Below are 16,604 nucleotides of genomic sequence, written 5' to 3' on the forward strand. Positions count from 1 at the left end.
GCGGCTGTGGGCACGTGGCGGTCGGTGCAGCCCTCATGGCACCGGGGAGCCGGCGCCGGGACCAGCGGAGGGAGGCAGCTGGCTGCGCGGAGGGGATACCGCGCTGCACCCGCCGTCGGTCGGTCCCCAGCTTCGGCAGGGCATCTCCCAGGGAGATTCTGGCGATGCGCTGGGATCCCCGGCGGAGAAGTGTCGCAGCCCCGCGTCCCACCGCCACGGCTGCATCCCCGCCGCGCGTCTTACCCGCTCGCCCCGCCAGGCACACGCGGACCGTTTCACCTTCATATGCCCCCTCCGGAAAGCCAGGTGGCGGGAGGTGCGGGCGGGGAAGAGGGAAAGTTAGGAGCTTTAACGCTTTCTCGTCCGGCTGCCTCCGGGCGCGCTACCGGCCACCCGGCCTCTCGGGCCACCGCCGCTCCCCTGCCCTCTTGCCTTCACCCCCGCACTGCTTGGCATTCCCCTGCCTTGTCTTGTAGAGCCGGGGTCCGAGGGACGGCGGCTGGAAACTTGGCAGGGAAGAAGGGCGGGGGGGAAGGAGGGAGCAAAGAGCCGCCGTTTTTCCTCCGGGAGAAACCGCTCTTCTCGTGTCTGTGCCCTCCCCGCAGGCTGCCCGCCACCGATTGCCGGACTCTGTGCATGCGAGGTGTGAAGCTGGGCTGCGCCCCTGAGCCATCGTCATGGATTTTGTGATGAAGCAAGCTTTAGGAGGTAAGTACGGCCGGCACGTGGGGGGGGTCGCATCGTCCTTTCCCCCTCGGTATAAGACGTGATGGACCGCTGGGAGCCTCCGGTGGGGCTGTGACCGGGAGAACTATTTGGTGGCTGCAGAGGGACATGCCAGCCAGATTCGTGATCCCAGAGCAAAGTGCTGGAAGAATCTGAGCAGGAGAGGGCAGCAACAAGCAGACACCGAAGCCCCACGGCAGATGTGCTGGAAGTACCTGGGCGGTGCTGGGAACCTACCAGCTGTGTCCTACTGTACCACGCATACCTGCTGTCTTGCTTTGTGAGGCAGCAGTGGCAAGGACAGCAGGCAGATTTAATCAGGGGACTCCCAAAGAGTGACGTCTGCCTTTGTGAGGGAGCTTCTCCTCCATCCTTCCCCTGAACTTTGGGCAGACACTGACCAATAGCCACTGCAGAGAAATTTGGTTTCTGTGACCTAGCATTTGGGAAGTGATGTTTGTTAATAATATTGCTGCAATAAAAAATAAGGTATTACCATGAAAAAATAAGGTATTCCCTCACAACCAATGTAGTTACGGGACAGATCTTTAATATGGTTTTAATATATTTCCTTCCACGTGTGATGACTCGCTTTAACCTAATGGTGGGAAGAAAAGGCAGCAGTGTGGGGAGAGAAATGGAAAACAATACAAAAGTGTTTGGGAGTGAGATTTCTTTTTTCTGCCACAGTTGCGTTGCCTTGCTGGTCTGCTTGTCCCAAATGTTCAGACAAAGTGAAATCGTCATTGGGATGATACTGAATACAGGCTGCCAGTGGAAAGTGTTTGGCCCACGAGATGTTTCTGATCATTCTCTTTTTTACTGTAACTGATGTGTGCATTTTCCATTAATTTTCCTTTGGTTAAACTGTAGCCGTGGGACTGAGAGGATGTCTCATGCACAGTGTTACTGATACCATATGCTGCAATACATGGTAGAGACATTTACTGCAGGACAGTTTTCTGTGGCATGGAAATGTGTTTTTTATTTTTGCAAGGAATGAACTGTTTTCTCACAACGGAGCAAAATCTCATAATTAAGGATAGAGTGATATCCCAAGTTTTCATTGTGGTGTTTTGAATGTCAAGGCCAAATATGAAGAAAAGTATCTTCATATCCTGCTATTTTGTGTGATTGAACTAGATCCTATATGAGAAAATAAATGTTCCTATGGTAGCGGTGTTGCATTTCATCACTGTTTGTGCCTGTTTGAAGGACAAATACTCCTGAGGAGAGGAGGTTTTACACAGGTTATCTACACTGTAAGGCTGCTTACATGGAAGTGAATGGGATCTGCATGAAAAATCCAACCTGTGCAGCTGGAGATCAGACAGCCCACTGAAGAGAAATAACTGCTTGTAGACTGCAGTTAGAGGCAAGGGGTGGAGGGCTGCAGCGGTGGAGTAACAGCTGAGGTGCATGGTCTCACTGTGGGGTAGTGACTAGCTGAAGTAGGGAGCAGTGCGTGCTTGCACCAAATAGCATTTAATCTGGGCAGGCATTCATTCTAACATAATCCTGCATGCCAGGGTCAGCATTTGCATTATAACAGAAGATGCTGAGAAGCCAAGTTCAGAAAGGATCTGCTGGTGGAGCCTGAGTATCTCATGTCTCCAGCAAGATGCTGCCCAGGGCGCCAGCTTTTCTGCCAGATGACATAGTATATTAGCAAGCTGTGCCTGGCATTTGCCCCTTGCTGGATAGAGGAGGCTCTGCAGACTAGTAAAAAACAGGAAATGTTCATTCATTATGCAGAGATGTATTTTTAACTTAGAAATGGTTTTGAAGAGGGAAAATAGCTACTTCCAGGGCAGATATATAATAGAGAAAGTTAAGGTGCTTTTGGACACATTTTCCCGTCCAGTGGTAAAGCCACAACTGATGCAATCATGATCCTTCTGGGAGTTCTCCTATCTTTGAAGCAATCTCTGAACATGTTTCCTGGGTCTCTAGTGGCATGAGACAATCAGATATGCATTTCCCTGGAGCTTTGCTCATCAGAGGGGTAGAAAACAGGAAGGTGTTTTGGAAAGAGATTGAGGTGAGTTAACAAGAAAGAAAAGGCAGTTATGTTGTGTAGTGTAGGAGTTTGGGAGTCTGTGTGACTCCAGAGGATTGGGGTTGTGTGAAATTAGTTTGACAGGTTATTCTGAAGCAGAATATATTCATTCCCTGACTTGTAGTTAAAGGGGGTCTGCAGAAGCTTGCTCTGTCTGTGCAGTGGAGATCTCTCCCCTGTTGTGCTGCCAGCACTGGGATTTTGCTGCTAGTCTTGGCAGCAGTCATTGCCTGGCTGTTAGCAGGCTTGAAATGTCTTTGCAAATTCTTGCCCCTTCAACGTAAAATTCCTGACCCTCTCATCAGCAGTGGGTGCTGTGGTCCAGTAAAGCACTACAAAATATTACCTCACTTGGCCAGCTGGTTTCTATGGCATTTTTATTTTTTTCTCCACTCAGGACATTTCACTGCCCTCTATAGAAAGTCTCCCCTTGTGCTGTTTATGTTGCAGTGCAGGCACCACAGATTTGAAATGCAGTCATGATTCTGATTTGCTGTGTGGGATGACAAGAAAACAACAAGGGGAAACTTGAGAGCTTAAAATCACTGCTTCTGCCAGAGAAGTGCCAATGACAGCAAAAAGGTATTTTTACCTCTGCCCATAGCCAGATCCATGCCACACCAGCTGATATTGACACAGATGTCTCTTGGTCATTTATCTGTTTCTGTGACAATTCACTAAGTGAATATAACCAGCGTGGTTGCATGATTGCATTTCACATTAGGAGTGTTCTTTAGCAAGACAAATCAGAACTCTGTATCACTGTCATCTTGATTTATAGGCCAAGATGTATGACTTCTCAGGAAAATGTTGGCAGTGAAAGACCTAATACAGTCCCAGGAAGAATTTAACTATGGTATTTTTCAATGGACATCACTTACCTTTGCATTGGTTATGTGAAAGTAAGGGATGCTTTAATACCTGACCGCTAGTCACACTGCATTGGCTCACTTCCTCTATGACTGTGGACTGGACAAACAGAGAAAATGGATTGAAGGAGAACAGATGCTAACTCTCATTAAGCTTTGCTTTGCCACCTCCTTTTACTGGAAGTCTTGAGGGTCAAGGGACTTAGGCATTTTCTTAAAGAAAAGAGAAGGGGAAGCCCATGGAAGAGTGAGGCAGATTTCACAAATATGTGATCACCATACAGGTTGAGAAGCTATGAAGGTAAGGAAATTACACGGCCGCCAGAATAGCTCTTACTCTGCTTTATATGATGTACTGCTGGCCCCTTTTAGCGTGCTCCTTTTATCAGCAGACAGAAGAAACATGTAACTGCTATGCCTGTCCTTAATGGTGACTTTTCTTAATGTCAGCCTCTGTATTAGTCACGTAACATATTTCATATCATGATGCATGTAAAGGGTACTGTCTAAATTCTTTCTTCATACTGTCCTAATCCCTTGAATTCACTGTTTAAGCCCCGTGAAGGAAGAAGAGCACACTTGTGTTTCTGATTAGACATTCACTGGGCTGTATTACAGACATTTCAGTTTTATTGGCAGCAGCTTAGAGAGAGGACTACTGCTTGGCATTGAATTCTTTATCCATCAAGATTCAGTGGAAATTTGTTCATAAGGATTCCTAAAATACAGTAGGCAGAAAACAAATGCAAGCAGATCGCCATCTGGAATATGTCAGCAGGTGGGACTGACTGCTTTCTGTCCCCCAGCTGCTGCTTTGGTTCCATTATGTATATCATAGATCTCAGTCAAGCAGAAATCCTCTTGTTCTTGAAGGTAGGCAGAGATTTAAACCCTCCCAAAGATAATGGGATTTAAGTCACTGCCCAAAAGCTCTGAAAAAGCAGGCCCTATGCTATGCTTGTATTAGTAAAGATATGAGTGTGCAAAGGGCATCTAAGCCTGGATGGAAACTATTGGTGTTTAACAACATCTTAGCAGCTTCTTTCTCTGAAGCTTCTGAAATGCATGCTTTGCTGCTGGACTTTACTAGTTTGTGATAGGCAGATGAAATCCTTGATTTGCCCTGGAGATGTCGATAAGATTGAGCGCTGTGAAAGACAACACATATCTGTCCTGGGTGGCACAGAGCATAAAACGGGCACAGTGGTTTCTGTCTTCTCCTCCTCCAACTCAGCTTTTCTCTCACATTTGCAGTTCTCTGCTGAGCCTCTCCTGCTCTGGGACCTCATGCATCACTTAGGATGAGCTCCATTGCTTATGTTAATGTTTGGTCCTGGAGTGGGATTGAAATTGCAGTGCAGAACTGCAAGTTGTAACACCTAGACATAGTGCTGGTATTCACAGCTGGGGTCTCCTTTGCCTGTAATCCTTGAGATATGTGACATATGAGGTATATTGTTTTGCTGCCAGATGCTTCCAGGAGAATCTCAGCAGGAGACCTCCACCACACTGTGGCACTTGGTGAGTGCTGGGGGCCCAACTGCCTTTGTTCTCAACTTCTGAATTGTTAAGTGAGTAAATGCATGAGATGAAGGCTGCAACTTCAATCTGTAATATGATTGTGCTATTGATCCACTGTCTTCTAGATACTTTTTTCTTTGTCTAATGTTTTGACTACATGCATTTTAATGACATTTTGAAGATGAAGAGGTAGCATTGATATCTGATGGATACATTTTTCAGAAGGGATGGTATTATTGGATTTTTTTAATGCATACTGCTGGCAAAGATATTTTCTTCAAGGAATTGGATTATGCTGAATGCAGTCATGATGTCTGTTGTTGAGATGGGGGCAACAGAAAAACAAAGCAAACATAGATGCTGTATTTGTTTAAGGCCTTTTAATCTATAGCAGATAAGAATCTTCCTTGTTCATTTTTCTTGATGCCAGATCCTTCCGTCGTAATCTATAGACATTTTTTCTTCAGGAATTCCCATTAAAACCAAGGAGAAAGAAGTTTCTCAAGGAAGCAAATCATTGGCTGTGGAGATGATCTGATGAAACTATGTAAGTGGGGGCCAGTTGACTTATTTCATCTATAATCCAAATTAGAAAAATAAATACTGGCAAAGTCCTTTCTTGTGCCTTTCTTCAGGAAAATTTATCTTATATTTGCTTACTTCTGTTGGGTCAGTTGATTTTAGAATCATATAAATGCTCCTATTCTATCTTACTTCTGTTTGCCTTATTTGTAAAATTGTACAGAGTATGTGCTCACTTAGTTTCCTTACACAAAATGAGCAGCCTTTGGCCTGCTGATTGTAGAAGATGTGCCACGAAGAGCTTAACTAGGACTGAACATCTGCTTGCCAAGAGCCAGCTTGGAGAAGAGTGACATGGGTAATCAAGAAGCTTTCTCTCACAGAGATGGAGAAAATGAGGAAACTTCATATGCATTAGGAAATTCATCTAGAATGATGAACTAAACATGCTTCCTCAATGCTGTCCTCTTTGACAGAAGTTCTGCATGCTTTTCATTTAAACGTTCGTTGCCATACATCTGAATCTTTCTGACTTTCTTTTGTTGTATATTTCATAATGAAAGTTGGCTATCCTGGAGACCTACGGAGTGTGGGGCTTTATTACCACCTGAATACTTCTGGCACAACTTGAGTTTGTCGGTGCTGAATTTTTGGCCTATGCTGCAGTAGCAGATGTGGAGATGGGTGGGAGTCCAGCCAATGACGTTTTACACTTCTTCAGACTGTCCTGGTAACAATGGACTTTGAAATGCAAGCCACAGTTTTGTCTCTGTGTTGATCCTTGGGGACCAAGAAGTTCAGATACAAGTTTTAGTAGCCTCCAGGATGGAAATCCAAGAGTTTTTCAGGCATTTAGAGAAGGAATATAGTTTTCAGAGTGATGGGACATGAGTCCTCAATACTGCTGAATTTTCTTCTCCCACTTCTAAGAGTTGCACATGAAGCATATTGTACCTCTTATAAGCGCTGTTCTCTTCCAGTGATAAGGCAGAGAGCAGTCTGCCTTGAGTGCTTTTGGGAGGCTGCAATTCTTCACTGCCTCTGTGTGCTCATTAGGTGTGCTGGGGTCAAGTGCTTGATTAAGGCTGCACAAAATATAGATCATTAGCTAAGCTGTGGCTTTGAGAACTGTCTTGGTTGCTGTCTTATTGTCTCACCTACAGCTTGGTTGCAAAAGCTTAGTTATAGTCAGTTCTGTCTACAGCAGGTTGGTGAGCGGTATAGGGCATGGCTGAGAAGACTGAGAATTTCCACAGGTTGCTAAGTGGATGATCATGTGGTTTGCTAAGGTAACAGCTGTAATTACAGGCATGGTTGAGGTTACCAGTGATCTTCCTATCATTGGTATGAATCACAGTGCATATTAGAGACAAAATAGCTTAAGCAAATTGTGTGTCTCTCTACTAGGAGTAAATCGATGATCATACTGTGCAATTCAATAATTGATTTTTTTGTACAGTTTTAAATGAACTGATTCAAATCAGACACCGTCACTGCATAAAAGCATTAGTACAAACAAGTAAATTTAATCTACTTTCTGATGTTCATCTTACTGAAATTTGAATTTTTCTGTACGTACAAGAATGAAGCTGCTTAGCATCTACTTATTGTTTTGCAGCATAAGTTGAATCTTGCAGCTTATTTGCAGAGATTATTGACCTTGCAGGAATGTCATACATGCAACAACAACAGGAATTCAGGATTGAAAGGGTGGTGCCCATCTTCTGTGGAATATAATGAAAGGAATGAAGAAACCCAGTGTGGTAGTCTGGTGGCTACACTGCTCTCTCATTCTCCATCCTCAACTGAAGTTGGGCTGGGGGAAAATGTGATGCCAAAACCAAAAGGCTCACATGTTGAGTTGAGGATAATTTAAAAAAGAAAAAAACAATCAAAGGCCATGTGAGAGCAAAGAGAAACAATTATTCTCTACTTTCCATCAACAAGTGATATTTGGCTACGTCTTGAGAAGCGGGGTCTCAGTATGTGTAGCAGTTGTTGGGAGGACAGATGTATTCATAAGGTTTTCTACTTCTCCTTACCCACCTTTTATTGCTGAGTGTGATGTCATACAGTATGGAATATCATTTTTGACAGTTTAGGCCACCTGTCCCACTTGTGTTTCCCTTCCACCTCTTGTTCCTCCTCACCTACTAACTTTAGGGGTGTTGGAGATAGCCTTGATTTTGTGCCAGCACTGTTCAGCAATAGACAAAATATCAATGTGATGTAAGTGGTGTTATACCTAGAAGCCCTAAGAACAGCACTGTATGGAGAGAACCCCATCCCAACCAGACCTGTACACCTCAGTCTGTAATGGTGGAGCTTTTTTGATAACTCATTAACTGGTAGAATGGGAGCAATAAATGGGAAGGCAGACAACAAAGGAGAAGGGACAGTAAAGGAATTTGAGTCAATGCTTAAGCTGGCAAAAAGCTGAACTGCACATGTCTCTGTGTCCCTGGATTCACCTCTTTTCTGATGCTGAGCACAGGCAAAGTTAACCAGCAGAACAGAAGTTTGAAGCTTGTGTTTAAGGTAGGTCGGTGAGATCTGATTGTCTCAAGTGCTGGACTCATCCGTGGGAGAGCACTGAGTGTCCTTGGGAAGGTCACTTGTTTGCTGAGTTAGATGGTGGCTCTCTCTTATATGGGAAACAGTTTGTGGTTTCATTATCCTGAGAGCAGAACAGGGCCAAGTGTGACCTAGGTACCTGAACACTGACTTCTTCATTGGAAGGCAATAGTTTTCCATTTTGTTCTAGTACTCCTTCCTCTGCTTCTTGGTTCTTCGCAAGACTTAATGGGCTTAGATATTTATCCTTGACTTTCTTGACTTTCATCTGCGACTTTCATGACTTTCCATTATTTTATTGCATATGCTGAGAGACCTTCTGAATGTCCCTTGAAGGGATAGCAGCTGGGATCTGCTTACTTGGTCTCTGTTCCAGTGCCTGTTCGAAGTGTAGTTACCTGCTACATTCCTTGAAAATGCAGGTGTTAGAATTTAATTTGCAAGAGGAATTTGGAAAGAGTTTATTAAAATGTGGGTGGTTTTTTTTTTTGTTTTTTTTTTTTGTTTGTTTTGTTTTTTAAAGCTTTTATACCTAGCTTGTATTTTCTCAGCAATCAAGAAGAGAAAGGCTTAGCATAAACTTGAAAGACTGTGCAAGAAAAATACATCATATCCAAACAGCTGTGTTTTTAATCTGTGACAGCCCGTTATTTTATTCTGGCATTAAATGTATGTGTGCCACTCTTCCCTGACACCAGAAAAAGAAAAAAACAAAAGAGCCAGCTTGTAGTATTTGATGGTGATGACAGTATTAATTTTTAGGACCTAGGCATCCTGTGAGAATTCATGGCAATTTTCTTATTGCCTTTGGAAATAGCTGAGTTTCATCCAATCTGTTTCACTTTCTTTTAAAACACGGTTTTCCTAATCAGCTGCAGCTGTCAACATCTTTGTTTCCCCATCAGTTGTACATCAGTTGCAGTACTGAGAGTACTCTTGTCCAACTGCAATACTGTTGCAGGTGAGACTGCTCTGTTATCTTTTGAGCACTGTGCAATTCCAAGTGTTGCTCAAGAGTAGGGTGTAGGGTGGTAATTGGCATGGAATTCAAACATTTGGTCTGAGTGTTTGGTTTAAGCTCCTAAATTTTTGATGAAACATGCAAATAAGGCAGCCCAAAAGAACAGCAAAAGTTAGTGCTGTTTTTTTTTTTGTTGTTGTTGGTTTCATCATCGAAGAACAAAAAAGAGATCCACAAGTGGCTCTGAGTGAAATGTTTCATTCCCCGTGAATGAACCGATTTCTTTGTACTTTCCTTCAGAATTATTTTTACATTAAAGATTTCTTTTTCTTAAAATAAAAAAAAAAAAAAAAAAAAAAAAAAGGAGGAAAGGGAGAAATTGCTCAGAAATTGCCATTGCATTACCTATGTCTGTTCACAGTCCTAACCAGAAATTAAACTGCTTGTGAGAGTGTTTAGACAAATTCTGACTGACCTATATTAGAGACAGACAGGTCTCTGCATTTTTTATTTTATTTTTTCCCCCTGCATTCTGTATCCTTAAAACTCTCTTCATGTGTCAGTTGAACTTTCTCCTGTGTATTTTTCTTACTGCACAGTTTAAAAATCAGCTGTTCCTGTTCCATGTCAGCCAGACTGCACAGTGACAGATTAAAAGGAGCATGAAAGGGGAAAATTATAATTGCATGGAGATGCATTAAAATGCTGAAGAAAAAGGTAAAGAGGGGACACAACTTCTCTCTCTAAATACACGAGAGAGGTGAACACTGCAGTGAAAGAAGAACTATTTAAGGTGAAGGACAATATCGGTAAAAGAATAATGGGAATAAATTGGCCATGAATGTACTTGAGTCAGGAATTAAGAGAGTTTTTGTCTAGCAAAAGAGAGGAGGTGGGGAAGCCCACTGATGGGGAAAGCGGGGAGAAATGGAAACTGATTCTCAGGTGGGTTTCAAAAATTTTGTCAGTATAATTGTGCATGCTATACAGATAGGGCCAGTAAGGCAGGAAATTGTTTTCTATTCTGAGTACTTTCATACCTTCATAGCAGAGATGTAGGAGCAGACAGCCTCTGAATGATCATTTATAAGAAGCTTCACAGTAACCAAATCATCTTTAAAAGATGTTTAGTTTTTATACTCCATTTTGATGTTATTCTAGTACATGGTAGTCTCTGAATGGTCAAGGGGTCCAGCCCAATTCAGTGGGAGTCACCATTGTGCTCCATGAGTGAGGGTGTCACAGAGCTGTGGTGACATTTCCCCTTTCTGAAAACTTTAGTCTTATTGTGTCTGTGTTTGAGGAGGAGAGGAATGCCATTCATATCATCTTACTCGTTCAAAGATGGTCTGAAATCAGCTGTTAGATTCAAATTTAAAGTGATTTAAGTTTCTTCTGAGTAAAATGAGTTCCATATCTCCTCAGGATAGTTTTCTAGCTGTGGTATTTTGGTCCAAGCAGAGATTTTGGACTTCAAGTAACAGCAGTTTGAACCAACTGTAGTTTATGTCCTGTGGCATCAGGATCTTTGGTGTTGTATTACTGCATCAGAGAATAGCCTGAGTTGAAAAGGACCACAATAATCATCTAGTTTCAACCAGAGGCAAAGTGTAGGTGAAGTGGACTCACTGTGAGCCATTCTGACTGGCTGAACAGAATCATACATCACATTTTTAAACTATCCCAATGAGATCACTTTAATCTATCTGTCACCTCCTTTTCCATTTCTGTTGTATCTTTTTCTCTCTTTTCTATTATTTCAACATGCAGTTCACATGGAGGCAAGTTGTTCTATAATGTTGTTTTCAGCACATTTGTTCATTTTCTTGTTTTGCATTACATATGAGAAATTAATTATTTCAGGGCTAAGTGTCCCTGTGGAATCTCCTCCTAATTTTGAGTAGATGTCTGCCCCAGTAGATATGTTAAAAGTGTGTTTTTATGCTAGTTTGGCACCCAAGCAAAGAGGCATATTTTGCTTGCAGGACTGAATGACTTGGGCTCAGGTGTACCCTGCAGCTCTGTGAGGTTCTGTCCTCATGACTTGGCAATTTCCCACCCTAGACTCCTGCAAACTGTGTGATTACTTCAAAAGTGTATAGCCAACAACAGCCTTCACCAAAGCTACACAGGCAGATGGCAGGAAACAAACTCACTCACATAGTAAGATACTGGCTTCTGGAATAGAAGAGGAAGAGTGCCATCCCTCTTAGTTTTCTGTGTATCATACTGCATTGCCTGGGAGCATTCTTACCAGGCAGAGACCCCAGAACAATTCATATTTCTCTGAACACCATATTCCGTTAGCCAGTGTCCAGGTGCAATCTTTTTAGGTCTTGTGGCTGGAGCTATTCTGAGTTAGAAACAGTGGCTTGCCCTATGCTAGAAGGACAGGATGGTTTTGCTTTTCAGCAGTCAACCAATTAAACGTTCCAGGTGACTGTGTCTGTCTGGTTTGCAGTTCCTCTCATCCAAGACATGGGTCTTCGCTGTGCTCGCAGCTGTGGTGGCGTTTTCTTGAAAATAGGTGGTGAAATGCATCCTCTTGATCACAACCACAGAGAAGATGATGACTAAAGTGAAGATAGACATGCTACTGTTTTAACTGCTTCACATCTCACATTGTCACCCCAAGTTTTAATGCAGGGTATGTCAGTTTCAATGCTATTTTAACTTCAACAATAGCCAACTATTGTGAGTTCACCTGTCCAGACTTAAGAACACACATTATTTTTGTCTCTCAGTTGTGAACAGTTGTCTTACTGATGGTTCTTACGTGGTTATTTGCCTGATACTTATTTAGGACTCACTTGGGAGTGCATTTTGCTTTGTACTCTATAATACTAGGTCCTTTTTATACGCTTACAAAATTACTTCTAATTAAAATACAGCAATTTAGCTCATCATTAAATAGCTAATCTAGATCAACAGAGAAAATCTCCGGATAAGTCAGTGAAATCCTAGGCTTGATTCTGTTCCTACAGGTCCTGAGCCTTCATGGGCATTACTCTGATACAGCATAACAAAAGTTTCAAAACTATTTTAAACATCTATTTTAAACATGCTCTTTTGGGCAGAGATATGTCACCATACAGCAACTTAAGACCAGTGTTTCTACAGTTTTTTTTGCAGATGCAAGGAGAATAATATACAATCTGAAAAGGATGGATCATATCTGACCACCTCCACTGCTGCAAATACATGGAAGAGGACTTTGTGGCCCATTCGTAGGGAGAGGCTGGCTAGCTCAGGGATTATTAGTTACATAAGATCTCAAACATAGCCCAAGTGCAGCACTGATGTTTTGGAATGAAGCAATTATCTATTTTGTTGACTTAAGAGCAGAACGACCTAGATTCTCTCTTCTTTTTTTGTTTTTATTCCTTTTTTCTCCCTTTTCCTCTCGAGTTGGCCCACTTAGTTGATTAAACTGCAACTCAGTTATGACTGGCTGTGTTACAATTGGGAATAAAGCAAATGTAAAAAGACAAGTTGATAGTCATTTATTTTTTGCCTTGTTTGTTAACTGGAAATTATGGTTGGGATTAAATGACAAGCATTAATTTTAGTAGCTTTCAGGTGACAGACATCTCATAATAGCTTTTGCTGGCAGTATATGGATTACATTCAGCTGGAATGTGATTCAAAGAAAAGTTGTTCATCTCAAGGTGAGGAAAAAAAAGGTACTGGTCTAATTTATAAAAGATTTAAAATGAATGTTAAATTCAATGCAAGCCCTAAGTCAGCAAATAAAGCAGCAGCCTGATTTGTGTTTTATTTGAAGTGAATCCATGAAACATGTTGATATTCATGCACTATTTATAATTTTGATGCATCTGCAAATACTCTAACGAATCACCAGAGGTATCAGAAGGGCACATAAGCAATCCAGGAAGACAGTACATATTGAGTGACTGAACTTCAGCTGAAAACAATCCATGTGACACAGTCAAAAATTTATCCTTTAGGCTAAGGACATGGCAGTTCAGTAGAAATAAACAACTAGCCAGGTAGTAAAGCCTGTTCTTAATGGAAACTAACATTGGCCAGGGTCGTATTTGTTCCCTCAGCTGCTGTTTTCTTAGAGCTTTTTGTGAGCTGACAGGACACAACAAAACTAGTTAGTTCAGGACAACCTGGGAAATAAAATTTCTCTTCCCATGGAGTTCAAGGAGGTAAATGATCCAATGAGACTTCTAACTCCTAAAGACAGATAGAGCCAAATTGCATGCCTAGGTGGATATCTGTAGGTGTATACCTGCAGCAGAGACTGAGCTTTAGATGAGACCCAGCACCAAATTTGTTTACTAGCTCTAAGAGGAGGGAGGTGCACTGTGTGTCTTTTTGGCTCTTTCAGCCTTTGAAAGTGGGCTCATGGAAAAGTGGAAGGTCTCTTCTGGAGAGTGCGAGAAGGGTAAAGTCCTCATCAGCCTGAATTCCCATTTTACTTCAGCAATTGAGAAAAGAGGTATCCACTTGTGTGGAAAATGGCCTGGGATACTTTGAGGTTTGAAAAAGCCCCTCAGGGATCAGAGAAGGCCTCAAGGAGAAGGGCCCAGGAAAATCACTTTCTTGCATTTAACTTTTCTCCACCAAGGAGGAGAGGTGCTCATAAGGTAGCAGTGTGCAAGAAACACCATACCAGCATGATGGCTGAGTACATTTATGTCATTAGAGCCAGATCTTCTCCCAGCACAGCTCACGTAGATTAAAAAAAAAAAAAAAAAAGATCTCACTCTTCTGTCTTCACTTTGTAAGAATGAGGCGTTTTTTATCTACATGGGGATATTTTCCTCCTTCAGGTGGGATTCATCAGATACCACAGAAGATAAAAGCCAGTGTGATAATTTGAGGGCCTTGAAGGCCCTAGAAGGCCTTGACTCAAAGCTGACTGACATCAAGGGGAAAGCTACATTTGATTTCAAATTGTCAGAGTGCAGTTTGAAATTTGAAAACATCTGACATGCTTGCGCAACATTTCATATACTTTTTGTGTCTCTTCTATGTTATGCTTTCGTATTGACTTTCATGGTTAATTTTCTGTCCTTTATCAATAACTAACACACAAGGACATGGATACTGGTCTATTCTGCAGTCTTTTTTTTTTTTTTCTCCTTTTCATGTACTTTCCTATCAAGATGTTCTCTCTTTCTTTTACTTTGGTGCTAAGGTAGCATTCAATACACTTAACAACAGAGTTTCGAAAGGTTCTCAAGGAAAGTGCACCAGGATCAGGCTGTTCATATGGTATTTTTCTTGAATCTAGTGACATTTTGCTAATGCTATTTAGTCAGGTCAAAGCTGCTGTCTGTGTTTCATGGAAATGCTGTTCTTCCTTGTCACCTCTTATTAGGATAGTGATGGAAGGGAGGAAGTAAACCAACAAATCTGGTATCATTGAAAGACAAAGCATTCTAGTCATCCACCACTGAACAGAAGGTGCTGTTATCTTTCTGTGCACTGCTGTTCACTTGCAGCTATGTGCCTACGGTTCTGGCTCCTGCCACTGTCTAAAGTCAGGGATTTGCCGTGGCCAGCAGTCAAGATGGGGACAAGTGTATGATGCTCTGTGAAACTGTACAGAACAGCACTGTGGATTACAGAGCTAATGTATCCATGGTGCTGATGAGAAGCTGGTATGAGCTGCCAGCAGACCATACATGCCACTGTTAATGCTGTCAGAGATTGTCTTTCATCTACTTAGATTTGGTGCTGTTTCTGCTCATGATGATGTAGTAATTTGGTGATGAACTGGATTCAAAGTGCAATTGTAACGATTTATACTGCAACAAAGTGTGTGCATCTCTCCCTGAAGAAATCAGGACTTGCCTTTAGCTAGAGAATGTGGTGAACTTTGGCAGGAATATCTGTCCATGTGAGAGTCGGCTCTTCCACGAGTGAGGCATTTCTCAGATCTTGGTGGCAGTGTACCCTGTACTATTGCTGAGTGTGTTGTACTGTGGACCACAGCTGATGGAGTCTGTTCACATCCTCAATTCCATAAGATTTCTACTCCTCAGAATGCTCACTACACACTTCAAAAAGCCATTCTGTGAGGAAAGGGGACATTTTGTTTCCCTCCTCATCTGTTAGGTATGTTCATTGCCACACACACACACACACATGCACACGCACACACACACACAAAACCACATTGGCTTTGCTAATTTGCTAGCCCTGCTGAGATGGTGACTTCTCTGTGTCTCCCACTGCTGAATGCTCACAGTATCTGCAGAATACTGCTGTTGTGCAGAGTACTCTGTTGTGCACAGTAAAAATTACATGACTACATATCTTTCCACACATTTGTGGAGGTGGTACTGTTTAGCTCATAACGAAAATATTGAATATGAGCAGAAATGAACCCTTCCTTTATTGCATTGATTATATAAGGAGAGTAAGCTCAGAGGTAGAAGAGTCCCTGTTGTCCACAGAAATTCCTTGTAACTTGTAATCCTTATGCAAGTTTGTCCCAGGGAATCAAAGGCTCGCCATGATTATATCACTGGCAGTATCCAAGTGATTAAATGCAGTTCATGGTTCAAGCAGACACCCGAGCTTTCATATTCTCTGTTAAATGCTCACTGCTCATGTTTGTTAACCTTTTAATTAGAGCCAAAGTTGTAAAAGGTAACTGACTGGAAATGCAGAGCACTCTGTAGAGTGTTCATTTTAACAAGGCTCCTCTTCCCATTCTATTTAACTGCAAAGCTTTGGTAAGGGAACAGCCTCATGAGTCAGTCTTACGTGGTATTAAAACTGGTAATAATTGCTCTTTAAAAACAAAGAAATTAGTTGTGTTGAGGAGAGCAGGGTTTTTTTTACCTTTACTCAAATCCTCTCTTATGCCCTTAAAAGCAAAACAAAAGGCATACACCAGGGCAGTAAGAAAAAAAAGCATCACCAGCATAGTATGTCATCTCCTTGGAGGAACTGATCTACCCTTGCAGCCTCTGCTGATGAAGGACTGAGCACAGCACGTGTAATCAGCCCCTTGGACACCTGGCTGACTTTTGGCTGACTCCATGGTCATGAGCTCATACCTATTTGGTAAATGAGAAAGAAGTGCCTGTCTAAGGATTTTCTCCCTTTCTGGATTAGTTCATTTTTCAGAGTGAATGTGGAAATCCCAGCAGTTTCACAGCATATTCTGGGTCCTGAAGAGGTTTGAGGGCACAGAGGGACAGGCAGGGAGCTTTCTTCTTCCAATCCATCATCATCATAGCCCCCTATCTGTAGTAGGCATAGTTATCCTTTAAGGCCTCATTCCCAGAATGTCGTTGACTTCAGTTCCACAGTGCCTGTTAATTGTTCAGTATTTTCCCAACACTGTTCATGCATACTGCCAGCAGATCTCTCAGTTTGAACAAGC

At 42.3% G+C, this 16,604-nt stretch overlaps 1 protein-coding gene across 1 annotated transcript in view; it reads left to right on the forward strand.

Moving 5' to 3' along the window:
• Positions 1-677: 677 nt before the first annotated feature.
• CPLX1 (complexin 1) overlaps positions 678-16,604 on the forward strand; it is a gene marked incomplete at both ends in the record, with an annotated part of 97,466 nt that continues 81,539 nt past the window's right edge. The window contains one exon of the mRNA XM_079548401.1: positions 678-708. Coding sequence (XP_079404527.1) covers positions 678-708 — 31 coding nt within the window. The remainder of the gene's footprint in view (positions 709-16,604) is intronic.

The sequence above is a fragment of the Tetrao urogallus genome (genome assembly GCF_951394365.1).
Source record: "Tetrao urogallus genome assembly, chromosome: Z".
Taxonomy (NCBI): Eukaryota; Metazoa; Chordata; class Aves; order Galliformes; family Phasianidae; genus Tetrao; species Tetrao urogallus.